General features: G+C 38.8%; 1 protein-coding gene across 1 annotated transcript in view; it reads left to right on the top strand.

Annotated features, from left to right (window-relative positions):
* ARHGAP42 (Rho GTPase activating protein 42) overlaps positions 1-12,091 on the top strand; it is a 137,626-nt gene that overhangs the window by 112,968 nt on the left and 12,567 nt on the right. The window contains exons 15-19 of the mRNA XM_011984375.1: positions 3,187-3,346; positions 4,516-4,660; positions 6,091-6,471; positions 6,850-7,006; positions 9,011-9,073. Of these exons, the coding sequence (XP_011839765.1) occupies positions 3,187-3,346; positions 4,516-4,660; positions 6,091-6,471; positions 6,850-7,006; positions 9,011-9,073 (906 nt within the window). The remainder of the gene's footprint in view (positions 1-3,186; positions 3,347-4,515; positions 4,661-6,090; positions 6,472-6,849; positions 7,007-9,010; positions 9,074-12,091) is intronic.

The raw sequence follows: 12,091 nt of genomic DNA on the forward strand, positions 1-12,091 counted from the left end.
GTTTCACTCTGCCACCCAGGCTGGAGTGCAGTGGCACAATCTTTGCTCACTGCAACCTCTGCCTCCCAGGTTCAAGTGATTCTCCTGCCTCAGCCTCCCAGGTAGCTGGGATTACAGGCACTCACCACCACACTCGATTAATTTTGTATTTTCAGTAGAGATGAAGTTTCACCATGTTGGTCAGGCTGGTCTCGAACTCCTGACCCTCAGGTGATCCACCCACCTTGGCCTCCCAAAGTGCTGGGATTACAGGTTTGAGTCACCGTGCCCAGGTTAATTTAGTATCTTTAGTGAACTATTTTAATGAAGTCTATTTCCTCCTCAGTGTGAAGCTTCTTCTATTATCTCTTCAGGAAATGCAGTCTTGGACATGACCACAGTCACCCAGGGATAACAGTAGTTTCAGGAGAGTTCTGTTTGTTTCCTTAGCAGGTCTGTAAAGCTGTCTGCTTCATTTGGTATCACATCCAGCTTGTTAGTTTTCACTAACTGCTAGTAGATTGCTCTGTTGTTTTTGACAATACCCTAGAGCATATCCAGTTAAATTCCAGCTCCTTGCCAGGTCACTTAAAAAAAAAAAGTCTTTGAGATTTGTTATGATGCTAAGAGGGCTCTTTCTGTCTCTTTTCCTAGTTATTTCTTATGATTTAGCGAGAGAGTCAGAGTTTTCTGTTCATATGGACTCCACTCCCTCTGGTAAAATCTTTGACCCATTGCTCTCAGCACTGGCTGAGGGAGGTAGTCCTGAAATGAGGGAGATTTTGGCACCAATATTCTTGGCCTGCTGCACCTCAGGTAAAGCTATCCACCCTATATGTGTGGCTAGTTGGAGGCAAAGAATTCTCCGGGTTGCAGAGGCTGAATTCCCAGTGAGTGCCTCTTCATTTGCATTCACTGGGAATTCAGCCTCTGCAACCCACAGGTAGAGGGCCTGAGACATGCTCACAGCCTGCCAAACCCATGAGATACTATATCCCTTGACTCGGGGCTGAGAAAAGAGGGAGCCCTGTCTTCTTGGCCACATTTGCCCAGAGTGGAGTTTCAGTCATATTGAGCTGGGGGTGGAAGAAAGAGGGAGCCAGTTGTACCTCAAAAGCCACAGACTCTTGGCTTTTCTTATTGAAAATTAGTAGATTTGCTTGAACAAATATTTCTTTATTGTTTAAGTTCTTTTCTAGAGTCTTTAAGTGTTTTTGGGTATGGTTTTAAATAATAATTTTTATCCGTTATGATTTTTTCTCTGGGTATTGGGTCTATGGGGGCTCCTTATGTTCTACCATTTCTGTAAGCAGAACTCTTAAGCATATGATGTTGGTTTCTTTATGTGTAAACTCCTAGATTTGAAACAATACAAGTTGACAGATCCTGATATACATTTCCTCTTTTAATAAAAGAAAGGGATATGTTCCAGGAGATAGCAGTTGGGTATCAGCTCCCTACATGAGTTGAGGGAGTAAGTTGTAGAACCTGCTGAAATGGTGAGTAGTGGGAGTCTGTAACAGTTGAGTAGCCCAGCAGAAAGAAAATTCAATGAAAAGAAAATCAATCATCAACATAATCCATCTTCTGTGCAATGTAGTCATGAACCCACCGCAAAACCAAGTTTTTCAGATTCATAAGTTTATTCCTAATGAGCTTAATCTTAACTATATTCCACTTTATTTACATTATGGGAACTATGACATTTTAGCAAGAGTACCTAAAGCTAATTTAATTTCAGGGGATAATATTATCTTGAGATCATATATGATTTAATTTATTATTTCATTTAATTCTCACAACAACCCAACATGGGTTGTTATATATATAATTTACAGATAAGGAAACCGAAACCTGGAGATATTAAATAACATAAATCAGCTTACCCAACTTCCAAGAGATGGATCCAAGCTCTGAATCTAGATAGGCTTACTGCATTTACATACTACTTTCCTGAGTAGATTTTCTAATACATATTAAGCAATTAATGTATAATATTTGATTATATTAAAAGGAAACTTGGAATGAAACTCTTCTTACTTGAACTAAATGCTTTCTTAGCTCGTGCTCTCTATGGCATAAGGAAAACGTCAGTCAGCGTGGCAGCCTTCTCTTCCTATTCTGTGACAGGAGTTGCATGGATAGTCTAAAATCCTAGATTTCCCATAAAATCTTACTTTTAGTTGTAGAATGCAGTTTGTGACGCATGGTCAGTCTGACATAAACATAATCTTGTGTTATACTAATAACCTGACTTGGAGTAAGATAGAAAAATGAGTAGTTAAACTAAAAGATAAGTCAAACGAATGAGGTATCCTCTAAAGAATGTATCTAATTTCCAGAATAAATTAGTGAACTAGTCAAAGTCATTCTTGATAGTTGCTAGGATTACTTTGCTCAGGTCAGTGATATCAGAGGTTTTTTATTTTATTGTCAAGCAAGCAATGATGCTACCGCATCTCCTTGTCTCACTGTTTGCCTAGCACAGCACCCAACACTAGGGAGGCACTCAGGGAAGTTTTGGATGGATGGGTGGATGGATGGATGGATGGATGGATGGATGGATGGATGGATGGATGGATGAAACAGATGAAGGAGAAAGAAAAGAAACATGTATTGGTCAGTGATCTATCCCAGGAGCTCAAGGAACCCATTGACTTGCAGTCAGGGGACCTGAATTGAAACAGCACCTCTGTCCTGAATTTGTTGTGACCTCAAAATATATGTTTCTTTAGGAGCTTCTGGGATTTTAAAAATTTGTACCATAGGAATGTCTGACTTACTGGGAAGATTAAATATAATAATATGTATGAAAATTCCTGGCAATAGGTTCTCAATAATGTTTGGTGACTCTGAATATAATTGCCACCAGTCTACTCTTAACTGTTTGTTCCAAAAGAAGTATAGTAGTGTTGAAAATAACAAGCAGCTGATCATCTTTCTAGGGTAATTGTACTTGATTTCGGAAATTAGGGTTTTTTTTTCTTTAATTTGTTTTGTCTGTAATTATGTTTTATTTGAGTTAATGTTATCTGTTTACATCTTTTAAGGCCATACTCCAAATGCCAATTGGAAATGGCTAAAAGTAGGACAATTTGCCTATAATGGCATAGTTTACATTTTTTGCACCACAAATTTGATAGAAGAGACTATTTCATAATTTTGAAACATGTAACTTAAGATATTTTTGTTGCTCGTTATTTGCAGAGTATCACTACACAGCCAACAAAATCTCATGACTGTCTCAAATCTTGGTGTCATATTTGGCCCGACTCTAATGAGAGCACAGGAAGAAACTGTGGCTGCTATGATGAATATTAAATTTCAGAATATTGTGGTGGAAATTCTGATAGAGCACTATGAAAAGGTAGGCTGCGTTTTCAAGTGGAAGTGTCAAGTTTTATATCTTGCTTTTATAAAGGAATTTTGCATTTGTATCATCTATGAACTTTACAGGACAATCATTTATTCCTATAAAATGTAAAAAGCTCATAAGTTTTGTATAAATTACTTCTTAATGGGGACTTCAATTTTCTTTCCTTGTTGTTGAGTTTTTAAGTGCTTCCCAAAATCCTTCAGTTAGATGGTTTTCTTTCCTTCTACATAATTGACTTCAGAAGGTTTTCTTCTTTACATTGTATGGTAAGTTTATTACTCCTATGCAGAGAACACTTTAAAATCACTTTGTGGTTGAGTCTATTTTAAGCTTCTCTTTGTATCCCTTTGAAGTCAAACTCTTAATTATGTAGAGGTAATGTTCTAACTAAAAAAAGAAAAAAATATAGGGAACAGTCTTGAAGTCTTCTCTGTATCTAGTCCCTAAGGATTTCTTGAAAAAAGTGAGATCTTAGAATAACTATGAAAATGGGAAATTTTGAAAGCTGAATTAGTTAGAATATTAAGCAAATTGAGCCAATTAAGGTCTAACAATTTGGAATCCTTTTATCTCTGATCTGGTCCTTGTGAGGGAATGACTAAGGCCCTCTCCTCCCCTGGGTCCCTTCCCAGCACCCACAGAAGCACGCCCTTAGTGTCTAAGGGCACAAGCTCTCTCACAACGCAAGAGCACATGGCTGTGTCCTGTAGCTCTGCTCATACCTTTACCTGCAGCTTGCCACACTCCTTGTCAGCTCAGAGCCAACAGCACGGCAGCATCTTCTCCTGAGAAGCAAGGAGCCATTCAGTGGAAGAAATGATACAGAATGAGCCTCAGTTCCTCTCAGGTTATGTTTTTTCAGAGTATGAAGGTGGAAAGAGAGTATTACAATAAAAACCATCAATATGTCTTGTTCATATTTGGAAGGTTTCTTAAAGTTATTGAAAGATCTTCTAAATTTTACTTTTGGGAAATGGGAGAGAATGAAAAAGAAAATCCAGTGAAAGAACGAATACACCAGATAAATGGAAAAGTTACAATTGCTCTAGCATACTTATTTTTTGCAGCTGATTAAGTAGTGTATAGTTCAAAGCTTATTTTATGATGACAGTGGCAATATCACCCTTTTATTGACCATGGTCTGTTTTTCTTATATGTAGATTTTTCATACTGCTCCAGACCCAAGCATTCCTCTTCCTCAGCCTCAGTCTCGATCTGGATCCCGAAGGACACGAGCAATCTGCCTCTCTACAGGGTCTAGGAAGCCCAGAGGGAGGTATACTCCATGCCTGGCTGAACCTGATAGTAAGTGCACCCGGCCTTAGGGAGATGCTTTCTTCATTCTTTAGTTCAGCTGTACTTCACTGTATTGGTAATTAGGTTGAAATAGAAGATGTTCACACTGATGTTCTTTCCCCAACACCTCCTCTTTTATCATTTGTATATTCTCTGTCAATAGTTGTACAGTTGCTTGGGTAAGCAAATTCATTATTGATACAAAAGGAAAAAAAGAAACAAGGGCTCAAGGCCCTTTTTTCTTTAGCTGTGATTAAGTACATTGGGTGCTACTTTGTAGCAGGTTTTGTCCTATTGTCAAAGTGGTAAAGAAGAAAGGAAGATAAAGTCTGACTGAAGCTGTCATTTTCTTCCTTCCTTTCACATTGTGTTCTCAAAGCATTATCTCTTGGGTATCAGTGTCTGAAAGAGAAAAGATAAAAAGCAACAATACACATTATCATTAACTTACAATTCTGAGCCAAGCCCTCAGTGATGTGGGTGGCACCTTGAGACCATGGCACGCATTAAACTGTGGCTGTTCTCATTTTATTTTATACTCCCCACTCCAATTTTTTGCCCACAGTCAATATTTAATAGAAAATAGTCAATAATAAGTATATATTTTAAAATAACTAAAAGAATGTAATTGGATTATTTGTAACTCAAAGGATAAATGCCTGAGGAGGTGGATGCTCCATTACCGTGATGTGCTTATTTTACATTGCACACCTGTATCAAAATATCCCATGTTCTCCATAAATATGCATACCAATTATGTACCCAGAAAAAATTTAAAAAAATAGTTTACTAATTTTTAATTTAGACATATGTGAATGAATGTATTATTATGCTTTATCTGATTTTTCTTATAACTTGCTTTTAGGAACATTAGAAAATAAAACTAGCAAAATAGCCAGTTTCTTACATTTCTATATTCTTAGCAGGAAAGGAAAAAAGCCTTTGAAAATTGAGGTGGTGCCTTTGAATGAAAGAAGGCTGAGTACTTTGTGACTTGGAATCAATCACCTATGATCAGAAAAGTAAAAGAAAGCAGAAATATGTTTTTACTATATCCCCTTTCATTGATTACTTGTAATATCATGAAGGAATCTTATTTCTCTTCTGAATCCTGTTTCATAAACAAATTTTGCCTGAATTCAAGTCAACCCACTTATACTTCGAGAAGTAAAGTTACTACCTAAAGGCAGGTAGTTCATAGGTACATATATAATCTTCCTGAAATAGTATTGAAAAATACGTTCAACAAGTTCAAATGCATATTTTAAAGTCTTTCTCCAGTACCGAGGACAGTTCTCCATACTAGGTAGGGGCCTACCACTTAAATGTGGTCAGGTGGCCTCAGAACACATGATAAGTTGGAGAACAGAAGGGTTTTGGTGATGCTGTTATCAATAGATAGTTACAGTTGCTTTTTCTCTCTCCCTCCTACTCCTTAGGTGACTCCTATAGCAGCAGCCCAGACAGCACACCTATGGGGAGCATTGAGTCACTCTCTTCTCATTCCTCTGAACAAAATAGCACTACAAAGTCAGCTTCCTGCCAGCCCAGGGAGAAATCTGGAGGGATTCCTTGGATTGCAACCCCATCATCTTCCAATGGACAGAAAAGCCTTGGTCTCTGGACAACTAGTCCTGAATCAAGTTCTAGAGAAGATGCAACCAAGACAGATGCAGAATCAGATTGCCAGAGTGTTGCTTCGGTCACTAGCCCAGGAGACGTTTCCCCACCCATAGACCTAGTCAAGAAAGGGCCTTATGGGCTTTCAGGACTGAAAAGAGCTTCTGCTTCTTCTCTCAGATCCATCTCTGCAGCTGAAGGTAAGGCGGAATGGAACTTGTACAAGATGTCATTGTCTCAGTGTCCCTTTTGCTGGATTATTTAGCATGGTTAAGCGGGGGTAAAGTTAATGGTGGAGAAACTAATGATGCTTATCTACTTTGTTCCTGTGCTTGGATTTTACAACCTAGGCACTGTGACATTTTTCCTGAATCTTTCCGTGTCTGTGAAGTGATGTCTTTGTAATTACTGTAGATTTTGATCTCCCTGAGTGATGGGTTGCTGTGCTCGAAGAACATTCTGTACCTTCCCATTTGGGCTCAGAGAAAAATGCTTCCTTTTGTTATGCACATGTACTGTGTTACTGCTATTATGTTGTCTAATAGCACTTTACCTATTTTCTTGGGCTTTCTTTTTAGGAAACAAGAGCTACAGTGGATCTATTCAAAGCTTAACTTCTGTAGGTTCCAAGGAGACACCCAAAACTTCACCAAACCCAGACCTGCCTCCAAAAATGTGCAGGAGATTAAGACTAGACACTGCCTCAAGCAATGGCTATCAGCGTCCTGGCTCAGTGTAAGTGAGCGTTTGTATATTTGCTGTGTCTCCCAGGGGTACAGAGAGGAGCTGAGCGTTTCAGAAGAACTCTTGGGAATTCCACAAGTTGAATATGTCGGGAATGCTTTATCTATAGAGTGGGTACAGTCCACTTCTGTAAGACTCTATTCTTTTCTATGAGTGATATGGAAGTCTTTGGATGTGTACAGAATCTCACAGGGCAGCACTTCAAGCACTTTCCTTTGAAGCAGAGCTATGACTTAATTCGAGGAAATGAAAATGGATGTATAATACAGTAGTTATAGCTTTGGAACTAAAAGTGTTCCTGTTAAAAGTTAAACATCCATCTCTCAGCTGAAGAGACTGCCACGCATTGACCATAAACCAGGTCCCTGCTCTCCTCACTGTTTTAAAGCAGTGTCTTTCTCCCTTCTATCCTACACCCCCATATCTGAGTCCTCACTGATTTAAACCAGCTAGTAGAGAATGAGGAATACGAAAGGCAAAAGGGGGTACTTCTCATCAAAGGAAATGATGCAGAAGTGTAAAGGCTGATAGGAGAAGGGTACATAGACATGAATAGAAAGTGGGTGAAGACGAACAATGGAAACCTGGCTAAACAAGTAAGCAAAATCCAGAAATAAAAAGTTTCTCTCCCTTTCATTTTGTTTTCCTGACATTTGCTGAGAATTTCCTAATGCCATCTGAGCCATTACTGGATGTCTTTACATGAGTTATCTATTTTAAGGTCTGCAGTGTCCTTTTGAAATGGGTAGTATAAACCACATTTTAGAGATGATGAGAACTGATGCTTTCTACCGTTTCCAACCTAGGGTTCTCTGACTTCAATTCTGTGCTCCTTCTGTTTTACCATCTCCATTTTTAACATGATGGCATGCTTCCTGACATTTTAATTATTCATTAAAAGTCCAGTAAGACATTTTACTAAGCCTGTTTCTATAGGAACTATGTCATAAATTCATTAGTTCATCCTTTTCTCTGACAAGAACCTTTTGGTCGCAGAGCATGTTCAATGTACGCTATCTCTTTTGGTTGGAAATCCAGTTACAGTGGTATAGGCGAATATATTTGTCAATGTGTCTACTCCCCACTGTGTGTAGTTCTACCCATTAAGGGAAAGAAATGTTAAGCCACTATATCAGGGAAGATGAGAGAATATAAACTCCATTCTTTGTGGAGGAAAGAGAAGAGCTTCTGTTTGTGATTGGAAGGATAAAGTAGACATTCAAATGAGGAAAGTGTGTGTTCTATATTAGATGTAAAATGATCTTTGAGATAATCAAATGACTTGGCTCTGGGAGAAGAGTTTGTCAATTAAAGAAATAAGATAGATTTTTTTTTAATCTAGCTTAGAATATCAAGGAATTTTAGAGAGTCTTCCAGTAAATATAGAAACTCTTTCAATTCTTTTCAGTCATACCTGATAGTCTTACCTGTTCGATTAGAACATATCCTGTCTGCCTTACCCTTCATGATTTGAAACAAGATGGAAATCACAGATTTGTTTATTGGCCATATTTTCAGAGTTTGCCCTTTTCACTTTACAGACATATGTTCGCATATAAAAAAATACATCAATAGTGTTATAATTAGTGTTTTCTTAACTAAAAGAATGAACAACAGAGCTTTTGTCATGTTGATTTGATTCTTTGCGTCTTCACTTGTGGCTCCACAGGAGTCAATAAGGTGCTGCTGGGAGCAGAGTAGACAGAAAATGTTCCTTTTACTGCTCCCATGGTTTTCTGAGATAAAAAGGATGAGGACAGTGAGATCCCCAGAGGAAGTAGCTGTAGGTTTATTACAGTCTGGTACTCTGTAAGCTGGAGCTTAGATCTAAAAGTCTCATTGACATTAAAGGTTAAAACAATTAAAATTCCCTTCCAATTTTGGCAATGGTTGACAACCATTTTTTGTCTTGTTTAACTGGTAATCCTGAATTTCACTTTGAGCAGAATGAGTGTGATTGACTTCATAAAACTTGCATTTTAAATCATTTTTCAGAGTGGCAGCAAAAGCTCAACTGTTTGAAAATGTGGGTTCACCTAAGCCGGTTTCTTCTGGGCGGTAAGTTCACAAAACCCTTAAATGCATCTTAAAAAAAAGGGGTGACATTGTTGCTTTGTATTGACATGACACTCTCTGTGACAGCTCCGCCTCTCCCATTATGCAGATGGTCAAATTTAAGTCCACTGGCCCTTCACAGGAAGTCATGTCTGTAAACAGCATTTTCATCTCAGATTGTGATAGTGATGTCTCATTTGCTGAAATCTTCACAGAAGAAGGGCTCTAAACACACATACTTCCTAGAAGATAAAAATTGCTATAATTCTGTATACATCTTTGATGGCAATCATTTTAGGAACACTTTTCAAAAGCATGTTCTTGATTTTTAAAAGTTATATAACTTTCTGGAGGAATCATCATGGACATCCATTGAAAAATATGGTTATTCTTAAGGACCACTGAGATGTTGTAGAGTTAATTGCCCAAGGAGACTTTGTTTTTAGAGTACATAATTTCATTAGGGGTTCTCAGATTTTACATTCCGTTCCATTATTAAAAGGATATGAGTTGTTACATCTTGCTCCTACTAATGTGCTTGCTTCTAAAGTTCCTGCTTTACTCTTCTTGCTTTCAAATTTATTCTTCTGATCTACAGTGGGCTTTGGTTTTTAATATGAATAATGGAATTTCATAAAGGCAGGGGCTTTTCATTATTAATATTTTTTTACTATCAGCTGCTAGTACAGGTAGGAGACACAATGCCTATTGTTGAAAGAGCATAAGGCCGGGCGCGGTGGCTCAAGCCTGTAATCCCAGCACTTTGGGAGGCCGAGATGGGCGGATCACGAGGTCAGGAGATCGAGACCATCCTGGTGAACACGGTGAAACCCCGTCTCTACTAAAAAGTACAAAAAAACTAGCCGAGCGAGGTGGCGGGCGCCTGTAGTCCCAGCTACTCGGGAGGCTGAGGCAGGAGAATGGCGTAAACCCGGGAGGCGGAGCTTGCAGTGAGCTGAGATCTGGCCACCGCACTCCTTCCTGGGCGACAGAGTAAGACTCTGTCTCAAAAAAAAAAAAAAAAGAAAGAGCATATAAATGAGAGAACTTGAATAACAAACCTTGATTTTTCCTTTAGATGTACCAAGACATTTTTGAGCCTCCCATGTCTGGCTAATTGAGGCTGTGAAGTAAAGGAATCACAGATATTGTTGTATAGTTGTTGTGTAGTTCCTCTAAAAGTTGTATAGTTCCTCTAAAAGTTATTTAACCAAAGAATTTTTATCAACCTGTAAAAGTATGTGGACTTTTTCAGCAAACATTTATAAAGTACCTATACAGTACTGGGCATGGGATAGTTATTGAGGATAACAATAACCTTCAAACTCTTTTTGGTTTTGTTCAAAGCCCAGTGAGGGCCCTCAGGTATTAGGTTTTTTTAACTGCATGGAGTAGAGCCACTTTGGTCTCTTCCTAGAATAATGGTCAGTGCTTAGTATTTAAATAGCTGAGCCAAGAGCACGTGCACCTTAGCTCTGTCAGCAGTGACTTTATCTTCTTCCTTTTGACCAAGGCATGGTGAAAACTAAGCCCCATGCATGTCACAGGATTTAACCTTGCTACTTCTTCTGTTATGCTACATAGTTGAATTGCTCACTAGATGGAGCCCTTTTATTAGAAAGCTCTAAAAAGTCAGCCTGTTAAGTAAAAACTCAAGTAATCATAATCAAAGAGGTAATCCCCATAGAGCTTTAAGAAAACAATCTATGGATGAAGTAAATCAGAAAGCCGTCATATAATAAAAATACACTCTGATATTCAACAGTCAAATCATACTTCTTCTTTTTCTTCTTCTTTTTTTGTTTTTTTTTGAGATAGAGTATCACTCTGTCACCAGGCTGGAGTGCAGTGGTGTGATCTTGGCTCACTGCAACTTCTGCCTCCCAGGTTCAAGTGATTCTCCTGCCTCAGCCTCCTGAGTAGCTGAGACTACAGGCACCCACCACCATGCCCGGCTAATTTTTGTAATTTTAGTAGAGACGGAGTTTCACCAGGTTGGCCAGGTTGGTCTTGAACTCCTGACCTCAGGTGATCCACCCACCTCAGCCTCCCAAAGTGCTGGGATTACAGGCGTGAGCCACTGCGCCTGGCCAATTCATACTTCTTTAATATCTTTTTACATTCTGAATACTCTAAATCAACTTTTAATGGGCATCAACGTAAACTTAGAGCTCACTCAGCTCTACCTTCAGAGTCACAGTCTGTCAGTTCACAATACTTGCGATTTGTGTCATAACTTTTCACTGAGATAGGCACAGGGGAACATGAATGAACTTTAGGTCAGACAGACCCTAGTTCAAATTTTTAGTTCACCACTTTCTAGTTCATGTAACCTCAGAGTTAGCAATTTTGGGGAATCTATTTTCTTTATCCATACAATGAAGATCATAATTCTCAGCTTGCCACATTGTTGGGAATGTACGCAATACTGTGTTTGAATATGACAGGTGCTCTGTAGATGGTTTCTACATTAATAACTATTATTATAATTATTGTTGAAACGGCTTGCCTAAGACACTCAAGCCTCTGATTAATATATTAGTAGTATTTAAACACTAACTCTTAACAGTTACCTGATATTCTTTTGTACACTTAAATAAAACTGAACAACTCATAGAAGTTTAGGGAATTTCCCAGACCCTCTGCAATGCCTGTCTCATTGTTTTTTTCCTAAGGAGCTCAAGGTTACCCTTGAATTAGACCTTGAAAGAGATAGAAAGAGTAGAGGCAGCAGGAAGACTAGCCATATTTGGGGAAGAGACCAGTTGGGAGATTTTAGTGGATGGCCTGGAGCAACAGAAAAGTAACCCCTCTGGCATTGCCGCAGGCACTGCAGGTCATTGAACACATGAGTGATCTAATCAGTGATGCACTGAAACAGATCATTTTCCAAGGGGTTGTGAGGGGGAGAGAACAGTCAACCATTTAAGATGGAACTGGTAAGATTTAAAAGGCCTAGCCGGGCGTGGTGGCTCACGCCTGTAATCCCAGCACTTTGGGAGGCTGAGGCAGGTGGATCAC

The sequence above is a fragment of the Mandrillus leucophaeus genome, unplaced genomic scaffold (assembly GCF_000951045.1).
Source record: "Mandrillus leucophaeus isolate KB7577 unplaced genomic scaffold, Mleu.le_1.0 Scaffold267, whole genome shotgun sequence".
Lineage (NCBI taxonomy): Eukaryota > Metazoa > Chordata > Mammalia > Primates > Cercopithecidae > Mandrillus > Mandrillus leucophaeus.